Raw genomic sequence first — 15103 nt, 5'->3', positions numbered from 1 at the left:
ATTTGCATATCATTAATTGTAAACTGTGCTTTTTGGGTGGGGGGGGGGGGGGGGATCCATGACAATCATTCACTTAAATTGTCATATTAACATGCATGCATTACAATCTAATTACAGTTGAACCTCTCTTATCCGGCCTCCCTTTATCCGGATCTCTCTATTATACGGACGCAATCTCGCCGTGATTTTTTTAAAATAATCACGGGAGGAAAGGGGATTTCCCAACTCCTTGAGAACTCCTACACAAACACACATGAATTACATATACATTGTACTCGATACATTTCTTAATAATTATTTAGGTAAATCATCCCAAGAATTCATAAAAGAAAATGATTTCATTCTTGCAAACACGAACCTCTATTTGGGAGTCTGTTACTGAGTGTAACAATGAAAAGGTTGCAGTATACACATTACTACATGTGGTACTACAATGGGCTACATCAGTACATGTGTATGTATAATTATGTACATGGGTCATTCCATGAAGTTGGGTACACAAAGTGTGACATGAGGCTCAAAATTTCAAAACTAATGCAGAGCTTAGTTATTGTCATCTCAAGAAACATAGATACATGGAGTATATCAAACAAACTATTAGAAGTTTGAATCTTGCAGCGTAGCCACTACACATCATCACACATTCAAGATAACGCCCACTTGTTTCACATGTAACAGGGACACCAACCTTCCAATTTGATCTGAAGAAAATCTGCTTTTTCTCTTAGTTTGCCACAAGATATTTATAAATCAAGAAATATTTGGAAAGTATGTTGTGACTCTTTCCACACCAGCAACAGCAAAAAATACCAATCGAAAGTTAAAAATTTTAAAAATCCTACAACATTTTCTTATTAGAAAGGTCTGCAGACAGTTTTAGGGGTCAATTTTGAAATTCAATCTTAATGTAAATATATCTTTGAAATGCTGCACAACTAATACTGGAAACAGGGTGAAGTATAAGAGGACATGCTAATGCCTAAATAGGATCAGAAAGTGAAAAGGTTAACAAATACAAAAAGACTCTATTTTCCCAAAACCTTGTTTGAGGTTTCACATGTAACGATTACACAAAGATTCCGGTGTCCTGTTACATGTGAAACACTGAAACATAGTCCTTTTTGTTAATATTCTTTGAAATGAAGCATGAATAATTCAGGAAATATGGTGAGCCATAGGGGGACATGCTAATGTTTATAAGATCAGAAAATAAATATGCAAAATGACATACAAAAATGACTACTTTGCCCAAAACTTCATTTACGGTTTCACATGTAACAATTACACAGATTTTCTGGTGTCCTGTTACATGTGAAACACTAAAATAGTGTCCTATTTGTTAATATTCTTTTAAATGTAGCATGAATAATAAAGGAAATAGAGTGAAGCATAAGAGGACAGGTTGATGTTTAAATAAGATCGGAGAGTAAAGATGCGGACATACAGAAAATGACTATTTGCCCAAACTTCATTTTAAGGTTTCACAGGTAACAATTACACAGAGATTATGGTGTCCTGTTACATGTGAAACAATAAATTTGTCTCTCGATTTATAAGACTTTCAACATTTTTAAATTTCAAGTAATGACTGAGAATAATTATATAAAGATATATATAAGAATTTTATTCTTATAATTATAATGTATTTGTCCCAAAGTTTATTTGGTGGTTTCACATGTAACAAAGACACCAAGATACCGGTGTCCCGTTACATGTGAAACACTAAAATAGTGTCCTATTTGTTAATATTCTTTTAAATGTAGCATGAATAATAAAGGAAATAGAGTGAAGCATAAGAGGACAGGTTAATGTTTAAATAAGATCGGAGAGTAAAGATGCGGACACATATACAAAATGACTATTTGCCCAAACTTCATTTTAAGGTTTCACATGTAACAATTACACAAAGATTCTGGTGTCCTGTTACATGTGAAACAATAAATTTGTCTTTCGATTTATCAGACTTTCAACATTTTTAAATTTCAAGTAATGACTGAGAATAATTATATAAAGATATATATAAGAATTTTATTCTTATAATCATAATGTATTTGTCCCAAAGTTTATTTGGTGGTTTCACATGTAACAAAGACACCAAGATACCGGCGTCCTGTTACACGTGAAACATCAAATTGCTAGTTTTACTCAAATAATGCATGTATCTCATTATTTTTGTTTGATTTTCTTCAAGAACAGCTTTTAATTGAACAAAAATAAGCAATCACATGGATAATTTTAATTAATTACAATCGTTTACCCTTCTTTGAAAGATTATCTTTCCTCCTACACAATGTACAGATTACAGAAAACTTGATGCATGTAGTCTGGGTAGGCTCAAATTTAATGTGCATGCCTATCACAATGACATATTGAACGACAGAATTATAATTTTATTCATTAATTCAAAATGAAATTCCCAATATCTTCAGATTTTGTTACAACTCATATTCACATTTTCTTGCATGTTACCTTACTAATATTTTTGGCACTCCAGTTCTTGTATTGGTTTATCAATGCGTTTTCAAGTTACAGTGACTTTTATATTTACATCCATATTCTTGCATGTACATTATATTGATACTATTTTATTACAATACTTTTAATTTTAGTCACATAGTGCCTGCATTTTGCTTTTGTTCAAGTTTTGAAGTTATTACAGGAATTCTAACTTTGAATTTCTTTGCCATCACCGTTGTGATGAACACTACATTTTTTAATACAGGGGAATCTTGTTATAAAGAACAGTAGAACACTGATCTGACGAACTCCACTACTACAATGTAATCTTTCTTGTCCCACTTCTTTGTATTCTTTTGTGTTACTAGTAGAACATATTTACAATATAACACACTAATTTATATGGTCTTAAGGACCTCACTATAATGAAGTTCCCTATACTCATAATACTTATGTATAATAGCCCTGATACTATCAAGGATTCAATACAGCAATCTAACTTTGATGGTCCCAAGAAATTTAAGAATCTTGTTCTCGGTTCCCCTGTATTGTTAACTTGTGTCATTCTATTTAGTATTAAAGTAATGTCACATAAAAACTTGATTTCTGATTAGCATACAAATATCAATTCTATTAAATGAATTAAAAATTAAGTTCCTAAACCATGAATTATAACAATATCTTGTTGATTTAAGATTTTCCTGTTTCTCATGAGTTGTCAACAGTTTTTTATATGAGCATGTGTGTTTGTTTTTCAATCAATGTTTTGATTCAGAATTCAAACTTCATTTTTCACATGAAAAATTCCAAATAACCCATACTTTCATTTGCATTTTGTTCTAGTTGAGGCCACATGCTACTAGCTCCTCAGCTGATGACTGCAGCGCAGTCCTGCACGTCTACACTAGTGCTGTAGTAAAAAGGTTAACAAAGCAGTAACCAAACCGTCTTTGGTCAAAATGGTTTGGGTTTGGATAACTGTTTTGATTCTCATTATGTTCTGAAAATATTATTACAAATAGAATTACGAGTAAAATTATCACTATAAATATTACCTGCAAAATAATGAAGGAATATGTACAACCTGTATAAAAATTTGTACATTATATGACCGAAACACAACCATATTTTTGAAGTAGGTTAACTGGGTTTTAAAATAACCGAATACTACAGCACTAAGACTCTACACTGAATGATGTGCAGGAGATCCTGGCCAGTAGTGCCTCATAACATAAAAGGATCGAAACAGCTTCGGCATTTGCTAATTTTAATATCTTTCATGGGAAGAATGAAAAAAGGCAAACATACAATGGAATGAGATACGGAAGGTGAATTTTCACCATTAAACATTGTATTTTATTCCTTACATATACTCTTCCAATAAAACATTTTAGAAAATTTGAAGAATGCCAAAGCTGTCCTGAGGCTGTTTTAATTCACATATACATGTTCCTGTTCTAAAATGCAGCATCCTGTCCTACTAATCCTATTCTTCAAGATTGATGAATGTGTCGATTCTAGTTGCCAGTGAACGAAAAGTGTTTTCTTCAAATCCAAGATGTCTTGAGGACACAGGAATTGGTGGAGAGGGGAAGATGGCAAAGATCCCAGTTCTCCGAATCCAGTCTTGCTCCGGTTTGTCTGGCCAAGAGTACTTGTTATCACCCTTATTGAGTAAGAAGTTGATATGTGCATCTTCTCCTTTCAGCTCCAGGACTTCTCCGACCCACCACGTCTTACCATATACAACGGCAACAAAATCCCCAGTTTGAAGGTCCTGAGTTTGGCGATAAGCTGTATATATGAATAAAGATAAAATATCTAAAATTATAAAGTAACAATGCTTTTGCAAAATAGAAGAAAACTGTCACCAATAGACAATTCTCAGATAACCAGTACTGCACGTAACATAATCAGTAAAAGGATCTCCAGTGATCTTTAATATGAAAGAAGACATACATCCTCCTGCATTCAGACATAGTTATTCTGAAAGAGAATTTTGATCCACAGAAAAACTCATTTGAACAGAATTGAACTGGTATGTCTCTCCATAAATCTTGTAACAGCCTCCCTAAATATGCATAAAGTGGAGGTGTGATTAACTTGTTGGGAAAAAAATATCCCTTCACATGTACATAATATATTGCATGTGCAATTGGGTATATTAACTTTAAACATAAATAACACAGACATTTTGGGACTAGAATTGGGTGCAGGTGAGCATGTGTCCCACGTGTGTGTTCATGCTGACTCCATGCTGTAAGTGCACGTGGATACATACGCATTGCAGTGGGTGAGGTCACTGAGGTGTTTAAGTGCACATCAGTATTTTGGTGTGGGTGGACTTAAGCGTTAAAAATGGGGACATTTGCAGGTGTGTGTTCATTTGTGAGGTATGTATAAATGTGTGTGTGTGCGCATGTGTTTGGGTTCATGCTGGTGGGGTTCCAATCCATGTGCGCTATGATTGTTAAAACCTAAATTGCCAAGAACATCAATACATGTGCAGGGACCAATTTCAATGATTAGAACAAGTAAAATCTTAAGTACATTTGTTAACATTATACCACTTGCCATTTTTTTCCTTTGTATATCAGAAAATTTGAAATGATTTCTATGCTTCAGTGCATGATAGTAAATTATTTGAATCTTGAATTGAACTTTGAAAGTTGAGATGTAAAAAATAATTTTTACAAACCTGTAACATGAACCCGAGTGCCAGCAGTAGATGGCGAGTGAGAAGTAGGGAGTTCCATGTGAAGCTGTGTGTCACACGTTGACGAGTGAGAGGTTTGGTCTTCAACATGAAGCTCAGTACCAGTAGACAGCAAGTTAGAAGTTGGGACTTCAACGGGAAGCTGTCTGTCAGACGTAGAAGGCGGGTGGGAAGTTGGAACACCTATGACCACGTTATCTGTGAAAGTTGAAGATTATACATAAAAAAGACCTTAATGGTAGACAATGACTTTTGCATGAAATTTGTCAGAATTAGTGGGAACACTACAGTATTCAAGCAGACAATATTGTGAAACCTCTGTGCAACTTTATTTATGGAGTTAAGTTGAAAACTATGATTCAAATTATTTTGGTATATTTATTATAAGGCCTTACATTTATTCTAGACTTAGTCTACCTTTTACAGACCTGTTTGATCGATTGATCATGTTCATGGTATATTTTATCACTAAAAATACAGCAAAAAGAAATAAGTGAATTCTTTACTATGACATTCGTATACCTACTGACATTATTATTTGGATTTTAAGTATTATATTACAGTCCCCGAACGATAAATGCACTGTTGTTGCTTGAATGCCGACTACACTACAACTGTTATCTTTTGAATTCTACACAACTTTTGATTTCGAAATTTCACAGATATTGCCCAAATACTAATATCTTTGGTTTCAAACAATGATTGGGGCATTTTGTGGGCTCTGCAAAAGGCATTGGCTACCTTAAATGTTTCATCCGAGGGACAAATAAACTGTTTTTCATATCGCCAAAATTAACTCCCTAATATAAAAAAGGGTTGAAGAAAACATTAACAGCGATATTACTGATTTGTACAAACCGGTAACATGCAGTTGTTTCACAGGTGAAGAGGAAGGGGAGGATTCGCTTTCCCAGTAATCATCTGCATCAGTCATGGAAGACGGGCCGTCAGCATCCAAGTCATCATCTGCAACAGTCATGGAAGACGGGTCTTCAGTATCACCTGTATCTGTAAAGAACACCTCACACTTACACAATTTTGCTGTTGTACCACTCTGTAACGAACAAAAACATTGGTCTATCCAAAGAAAAATATGTACAGATAGTGCGCACATATTTAACTCTGTAGTATAGAACAACATTTGGTCATCGTGGCAGCGTATGGCAAGACAATGGTGTAATGTGCAGCAGCAATTCATGAGTTATAAGTTTAAGAACATCTTTCAAAAACCCTGGACTTACAGAAATATATGTTAAAGGCATTGGTTAACAATGAATCCAGTTGAAAAAAATCTGAGCTACATGGTCCCACGTGCTACTAGTAAATCTGATATAGTGTAGAAATGAAGCCCTGCAAAAATTGCTGTGAAAATGATAATTTAAATACTACTGCAAAAATGTAAATTTGCAATGACTGTTTTACGATGCTCAAATTTCCCCATTGGCTATAGTGTTGAATAAACTGTTACTGAAATGGTTCATTCTTTATTCATAGAAATCTGGATAGTGAAGGCAGGATTTTCAAAACTTTTATATTCTTGGCCGTTTATTCATCCACTTGAACATTGTTACACTGCTTAGACATCGCAGTTGTACAATTTTTTAAATCGACCCACAATATTAACCACTGACTTTAAAACAACCAATGAATAAGATGGGTCTGTTTGAAAACTTTCTGCTTGGATCACAAATAACTAGCATTAGTCAATAATACTAAATGAATATATATATTGGCAACCTTCTAGGTAAATATTAAGGTTAATTTAGTTCTTACCATGAGATGTCTCAATCGTAGCAGCAAACAGCTTTTCACTTTTCCAGTCATCTACAGTCCCTCTGCTGTCACACTGCTGATTCCCGAGAACACAGCCTTTACAGAAACAAGACAGGTTCCTTGTCCACAGCCGTCCACTGCTTTCACCCTTTACACAGTGCAGTTGCCTGGTGCCCTTGATGGTCTGGACGTCCTTGTGATCTCTGTTGTGATTCATTTCCTCTACGAAGAACACTTTCCGTTGAAAGTGGAGACATTCGGCTTGGCTTGGTTGTATTGTCAATTCATCTTGGCAGAACTCATATACATCTTTTGCATTGTTCATTACTTTACGCCCAGAACTAATAGCTAATGAAGCTTGTCGTTTCACAACAGCCGTTTCCCCATCGCTCGGACCTTTCCCATGTCTGGCACCAAAATAGTGATGCTCTACTGGAACTTGGTAATGTTGCTGTGCAAGAGCAATGTCCTTGAATGGTCCTCTACTTTTGTATTGGGCTGCACATTGATCTGTAAATCTGATGATCTTGTCAATTTCCATGTTTTGCCGGAGATGCTGTACTGCCTGTGACATGAACTGGTGCACTGCATGATATGTATGTCGATTATCGCCTGTTATGAAGACGAGTGACTCCTGCATTGTCTCATCACATGTTGGACATCTGTGATAGCAAACAATAGGGTGGATTGTGACGTTTGTGTGATACCAATGTGCGCTTTGTATTTCGTCTTGGTACTTGCATACAAAGTTCTCTGCAAAGTCCAAGACCATGACGACCCAGTTGTTTGGCATGTCCTTGGTAAGTGTAGCAAACTGCTGAGATTGCCAAGACGCACTATGCAGATGCTTACTGATAGTGACCGTCTCCCCTTCAAGTTCCTCCAGACATTGAGATACTGTCCCGTCGTTGGTGACAATCTGTTGCTTGGTGATCGTCTTCCCATTCTCGTCCACTCTGACCCGAATCCATTTCTTCCATGTCATATGCTTAGGGCCGTGTTTTTCCACCAGCGGTCTCAGGTAAGATCTCAACAATTTGGGACCACATTCTTTGCATTTCCTCTCGGAGCAATGTCGCATGTACGTCTTCGCTCCTTCAGACTTGGGACACATTGTGACGCGATTCACTGAGTGAACGCCATCAAAGAAGGACTTCATTCCGTAACTGTGTGCTAAATTATTAATTGCTGTTGCCTTCAACTCAATATTTGTGCAGTATTCGCACAAACATGCCCTGAATTTGATTGATCCTTGGAGCTTTACATGATGTGGCCGGAGGCTGTAGAATGTTTTTGCACCTACTTTCATGTCTGGATTCTGTGATTTGAACTTCAAGAACAAAGCCGCCACTGACTGTTGAAGATATCGAATATTTTTCATGGTCTTCATGGATACCATTTTCTTATCAGGCAGGTCGATGGCTGATTCTTCGTAGAACGAGATGACTGCGCTTGCTACCTCTGGGGACAGCTTTCTCTTGTCGTGCATTTGCTTCTTCTTGCTTGCCGAGGAGATGATCTTGCGGCCCATCTGCAAGAGAGCCGATCCTTTTTTCTGAAGTCGGTACTTGCTCAAGATCTTTAGTGATGCAGCAATATTCCTTCTTTTTTCTAGGTCTTTCTTCTTCTTGCTCCTCTTTAGTCTGCCCATTTCCTCACTAATGCTTGATGTCAGGAGATTTTGGACTTCATGATGGGCATCCTCAAGGCCAGTGTGCATTCCTCTCTTCTTCAGTGCTGCACGCTTTTTTGGAGAGGACTTCTGAAATAGATCTATCATCGTAGAAACACACTTTTCTCGGTCTTGTGGCATAACTGCCCTTACTCTCTCCAAACTTTTTCTTCTAGCCGAAGAACTTCTCACGTCACATCCTGCAGATGAGAGTTTCTTGCGAGTGACTTCCAACTCCGCATGTTTCTGATCGAATGCCTCTGCAATTTCTTTCAAACGTTCCTCTTCTTTCTTTAGCTCTGCTTCTCGAGCCTTGAGCTTCTGCGATTCAATCCACATAAGCTTTTCTTTTTCTTTTTTCTGCTTGTATTTCTCTCGTCGCATTGCGTTGTATTGCTCATGTTCTTCTTTTGACATTGCTGCTCGTCTCTCTCGCTTCTTTCTTGCCTGTACTTGTAATTTTTCTTTTTGCCTTTTGTCTTGAGCTCTGGTGCTAGGTGTTTGTTTCATTTTGTTTGATTGAAGCCGTAGTTGCTCCTCCTTTTTCTTTGCTCTCATTTTCCTCATTCGCAGAGCTGCAGTCGCATTACACCGCTTCTTTTGTTCTAGGAACTTTTCAGACTTTTCCTTCTCTTCAGTGGAGATATTTCTCTTCTTTAAGGTGGACTCCGCTAGGGACATTTCGATCCTCTGTAACTTGTTATATTCCGCAGCTTTTTTCAACAATTTTGTGTATTCTTGTGGGTTGTTGGCCTTCAACTTATGTCGCCACTTTGTTGTTCGGGAAGCAGCTTCATTACTGTTTACTAACTTTACTGTTGACTGTTTTTTTGAGGGCTTCCGGGCCTCCGAATCAATACTACATCGCAACCGAAGATGGAAAGGCTTTTTCTTAGCCATGTCTATCGGTGTTTAACCAGCCTGAACTTGAAGTAATCATAAGTTGGAAGGAGGGGGGGGGGCTGTAGGGGGGAAAAGACAACATTAAAATTAAAATAAAATTAAAACTGAAATGTAGTTCAAATATGATTTGCAGATTACAATATATATTCTGGCAACCTTCTAGGTAAATATGAACACTACATTTTTTAATACAGGGGAATCTTGTTATAAAGAACAGTAGAACACTGATCTTTATATCGAGTTTCCACTGTACCTCAAATTTATATTGGGTTGTATATTAATGGCATTATTTGAATTGTATTTTGAAGGGTGCCCTCTGCGATTAAATGGTCATTTTTAAACTTAGAAACACTAGCGAAGTAAACTTCATGTGCAAATTTTGCCGTTTGTAAGATAGACAGAGACTAGTGTCATATTAGTAGTAACTTGTATGGTTGAGGGCCCCTAGTTTCGGTAAACTAGCGATTGTCAGCCTCCTTAGTGAAATATTTTATTTTCTAAATGACCTAAAATTTAGCTCAGAATGTGCTATAAATCCTGCATATTGACATCGTGTTGTCACACTCTCGATGAGGTCATCCCATACGGAAATATCGTCGAGAATAGCGTGCGACGTTCTTCTGCATGCGCCTGTCCTTGTGGAACCTTGTTCTCAGCAAACTATCTCACCAATAAATTACGTTTGGTTTATGTGGTGATAACTCAATAAGGAAGTCTTATACTACAGCAAGAGGTCATACCAAGCCCCAAGGAGGTACTAGGCAAGCGTAGTACCTCCTTGGTCATACTAGTCTAGACTCGATACTACTAAAGGGCGCTGATGTCGTCGTTTACCACCAGACTTCCATGTGTAATCAACTACATGTATTTACTTACATAAAAAGACACGAGTGGGACTAAAGATGCAATATCATTACGAATTACTTTACTCGCGCCGATTGTGGTTTTTTTTTTAATGAAATATTCTTCGAGGCTCTGCCCACACAATTTCGTTAACTGTGGGTATAATCTACGAAATATCGATCATAAAGTGTAATATAAGTACGATACGATCATGTCAGAACATGAGAAAGATAGCTAGCCTACCTTGTCAAAAGCGACACGTCGTTTCCATCGTAACAGCTGCCCACGAAACACAAAAGCGGCTTGAGCTGTTCTAACCGGTCGTCTGCAAGCCGATCGCACTCGTCACATTCAAGTCGCATCATCCGGAAACCCGGGCAATGTGTCGTCAACTCGTGAGCGTACGTCATTTGCCGAATGGATCGTGGAGAATTGTTCCCATCGTAACTTTTTCCACGGACACGAAGAAAATATACAAGCACCTTATTCCTCCGTATTTTCCAAAAGCAGTCAAACGCGATTGTTTCTTTTCACAGTTTTAAAGATCCATTGACAACAAACATATATAAGACATTTCTTGCCATGTTTCTCTCGTATTTCTGCAGTTTTCCACTCGCAAATATTTAATCCTCATTACCATTTCGCGGACACGAAATGTTACGATAGTAACATGATCTCATAAGAGGTAATTTTCCAAGAAAAACCTCTTCATTGGGGAATTGTCTATTAGTGCCGACTATGAGAGTTAATAATGTGAATAAATACACAACTCATTTTTCTTTACTGTAAATTGTATTTATTTAATATTCAAACAACACAAACAATGTTTTGATGTCACAAAAGAAACACAAAAATTACAAAAAAATAACATTTTTAATCATCAAAAAACGGGATTTTCATAAAGTCTCAACTATGCCCTTTTGATAATATATTCTATCACTCCTCATTAATCAGACAATGTGGATATTAGATTAAAATAACTTTTGTTGGGACCTCTGAAAACAGATACATAACATGATGAACAGTACTGCCCATTGTGTACCCAACTTCATGGAATGACCCACATGTATATAGCATCGAGTCTCCCGTATCCGGCCAAATCCCTTATCCGGATGAGCCCCGGTCCCGACTTGTCCGGATACGAGAGGTTCAACTGTACCGCAATAAATTGTCATTCTGCACTGTTCACAATTGTTACTTTGTATTAAACAATGAATGACAGCTTCAGATAACTTGAATTGAATGGAACTGACACAAATTTGTAACAACTTTTATTCCGAAAGTGACATGACTGAGAAACTTACAACACTCTCCAACCATCTAGGCAAATTTTGCCAAAATTGACAATCCTAGCACAAGGTTTGAAGGAAGCCATACAATATGCTTTTCTAAACAGTTAATGTGTAAATTATACACATCAATATCGGACATAATGGTGATTCATACCTAAAACAGAGGATCATTACAATTGTTTGCTGCAAGTTGCTTTTTCAAATCACACAGTATGATGACATTTCTGACAGATATATTTTCAATGTTGCCATTCAATTTTTCTTGAATTTACAACAGAACTTTGTACTTTCACAAATGAATAGAATTGGAAAACAAAATATAATAGGATCTTTCATGGCCCAACTCTGAAACATACTACTGTACGCAGGGGAGTCTGGCATGCTTTAGAGTGCAATATCACAAACCAGATTCCTTTGTGGGAGATGGGTTTTATGCTTTATTCACAAACAGGAGCTATAGCTAACTTCAAAAAAACTACTGTCTTTCTGTCTACAGGCAATATGTAGCAGGAAAAAAAAAATCATACAGGCTGTATTATGAATAGAAATCATTTGTTTGAAGCCAAGCACCCCCTAAAAATAAGGAAAATATAAACATATCCTCATGAGCTACATGACTGATGGGAGGAGACATAAAACATCCAAGGGAATGACATTGATTCATTACATGTCATTCTTCTGGTTCTGAAATCCCAAATCTGAATTGAACATGCATTGGGCACGGATTTAGATGGTATGCCCCATTAACATTCTAAGCCAGCAGCAAAACGTGGGTTCATGCACACTCATGAGGGGTAGTGAATGTACTTTTCCGGCCGGGAGGGCGGTCTTCGATTTGAGTGCAGGCGTGGACAGTCCGCGATCAGGGAAGATTATGTGACAATAACCCAATCAGCGGCTAAAATCTGAGAGTGTGAAAACATGCCGCGATCAATTATCATCACATTCCCATCCTGAAAACTTCCTTTCTATTCATTATCTTTGTGGAGCAGCTTCCATCTTCCAATATTTGGTGAGGGGGAGGGGGAGAGGGAGGGGAAAGGTGAGGGGGAAGAGAGGGGAAGTGGTAGGAAGGTGGTGATTGTCGAAATCTTCCGCACAATCCGTGCCGACTATTGATGGATAGATTCAAAATCAATACTTTGCACACCAGGGAAGGAGGTCTCCGACTGGAGGAGAGGATATGGCCGCCGGCTGGTGGGTGTTTGTGGCCGAGCGCTGCCGTGCTGGATATCGCAAGACAAAGGTGTGTTCGGTGGCAGCCGAGGCAAAGAAGTGGGGGGGGGTTATACCCTCCATCCCAGACTCCCAGAAGACGATGCGGTCTCACTAGATGGTAGGCTGGGGTGAGGGAAGTGTTGGGGTAATTTAAACAAGTGTGTTAAGCCAATTATAACGCACCAGCCCACGACAGCGAGCAGAGACATGGGGTGTGGGAAGGTAGACTTTGATACGCTCCCTGGTGTACAAAAATACCAGCTCACGCCTGAGAGGACACTTTGCATCCTACAAAGCATGGGGTGAAGGGAGAAGCTTGGAAAAAAAAATTAAAGCTACTCTTGGCATAAGAAAGACATGATATGAGAAGAAGATAAATTTGCCCGTATGCGATTCCCGCCTCATACCGCCGGGTACCGCTAATTTCCCCAAGCTCAGACGGGTTGCTACGGTGATCAGACTAATTGGATTGGGGATGATCACTCAGACAGGGTGTTAAATCAGACAAACTATGAGCTCCGAGTTGCCGACAATTGCTCCCGATTGCTCTCTCTGGCATCCATCTTCCTGACACGCCCATCCACCATCCACCCACCTCACTGGTGTCAAAGCTTTCCTCCCGCCTCGCCTCATGGTGAATGAGAAATATGACCCCAAACACTACAGCCAGGATGAGCGAACATCATCCCAGAAGCTTCAAGGGGAGGGAGAAGAGATTCAGCCCATTGACCCAGCACCTTCATCATGTTTCTCCATGTCATCATGACAGTTGAATCTCTTTTCATGAAAGCCCTCATCCATCTTTGAGGAGTTCCAACCAGTATACCACAACCTGCATCTAAGATACCATGTGTATAGGAGTTGGAGGAGTTGGGATAATCTGAGTATTTTTTACCTGATATTTACTCCCACCTGTTTGTCACTTTAAGATTAACATGCGTAATTTCCCATGTAAAATTCATACTGAAGACATGAATCATGTATTGAGATTGTATGTCAATTTAGTAGCCCATGATTTTCAAACTGCAAATGACCACAATCCAGTCTAGCATCAGCCAAAATGATCTGCAAGGGAGCGTTATGGTTCCAACTCCAAAGGTAGCGCAGAAGTCCAATTAAAAGACAGTGTGGAAGAGGGAGTCATTTCTGGAAGAAATAGTCTGTTTCTGAGGAATGATAACAGTTAGTGTGTGTTTCATGTGCATCTATAAAAGTGTCAGTGTGTGAATAGTACATGATATCTGCATTGTGAATGAATTAACATGCTTTCTGGTTAATCAGGTACTATGCTTAATGGCTAACAAACGCCTTTGCCAGACACTATCTGATTAAGTGGAGACAACTGTATCAGTTATCATTATCTCAGTTCACAATTCGAAAAACCCCTTTTATGTTAAGTACTTCGCAAAATACTGGACAAATGAGAGACAATCCTTTCGTTCAGACTTGTCAAGTAATGCACAGTTGGTCATTATTACCATACTATTGAAGCATGAATGATGCATTTGGGGATATTCCTTGTGAATCATCAATCAATGTGTGGTTTAGTAAAGTGAGGGAGATCCAAGTTTGACAATGCCCTGTGATTGATGCCACTTGGTTGTGCATTAAACCCTTGCCTCATCGTTCTCCAACATAATAAGCTATACGTAGTTTCGAAAAAGTAAGGACTGGAATACAAACCTAAGCTATGAGGCCTGGCAAAAGGCTAGCAAAGGGGGGTAGGGGGAGAGAAATTAATGCCAAACATATATTACCTGTAACTGCTACACTAGCTTGTACTTAATATGAAATTTGTATTTTTGCATTCTGGTACTTCATACAACCACAAAACAAATGTTGCAGCCAGCCTGATGATACTTCTACAATCACACAAGATATTTACAACAGTAGAAACTGATACTTGTAACTGCTCATTCAGGGAAAGCTAATCAGACTGGAGGATTTCTATACGTACTCTATCTTTCACGTCAGGTTTCTCATTTTTTATCCTCATACAGTTTTTTATCCTCATACAGTTTTTTATCCTCATACAGTTTTTTAAAAGAAGTCTAGGGAATATATATCTTGTTTCTCTCATGTTGATAGAGAAAAGGAAACATTCAGAATGAAGGCAAATATAACAGTCTTTAGGGTGATCTGTTGACCAAGTTTAACCAATCAAATTTAAAACAAGATTATTAGTTTCATTTGAACCCTCAGAACCCCTTAAAGAAAGGATTGACTGAA

At 38.0% G+C, this 15103-nt stretch overlaps 1 protein-coding gene across 1 annotated transcript; it reads right to left on the bottom strand.

Moving 5' to 3' along the window:
- Positions 1 to 481: 481 nt before the first annotated feature.
- On the bottom strand, positions 482 to 9059 carry LOC139730256 (uncharacterized). The gene is made up of 4 exons (XM_071641139.1): positions 6947 to 9059; positions 6032 to 6181; positions 5156 to 5371; positions 482 to 4251 (listed from the first exon to the last, which is right to left on the bottom strand). Exons 1-4 carry the CDS (start codon positions 9033 to 9035, stop codon positions 3944 to 3946), a joined length of 2763 nt encoding a protein of 920 aa, XP_071497240.1. The 5' UTR covers positions 9036 to 9059; the 3' UTR covers positions 482 to 3943.
- Between the last annotated feature and the right edge of the window lie 6044 nt (positions 9060 to 15103).

The sequence above is a fragment of the Diadema antillarum genome, unplaced genomic scaffold, assembly GCF_040938485.1.
Source record: "Diadema antillarum isolate AM-2024a unplaced genomic scaffold, OU_Dant_1.0 seq00000300_RagTag, whole genome shotgun sequence".
Classification (NCBI taxonomy): domain Eukaryota; kingdom Metazoa; phylum Echinodermata; class Echinoidea; order Diadematoida; family Diadematidae; genus Diadema; species Diadema antillarum.
This window is presented reverse-complemented; position numbering and strand designations above follow the sequence as displayed.

Coding starts and splice junctions, on each gene's coding strand:
- LOC139730256 (XM_071641139.1), bottom strand. CDS start 9,035: ATGTCAAAAGAAGAACATGAGCAATACAACGCAATGCGACGAGAGAAA. Junction 5,372..6,031: donor GAAACAACTGCATGTTACCG/GTTTGTACAAAT, acceptor CAACTTTCACAG/ATAACGTGGTCATAGGTGTT. Junction 4,252..5,155: donor CACTCGGGTTCATGTTACAG/GTTTGTAAAAAT, acceptor TCATATATACAG/CTTATCGCCAAACTCAGGAC.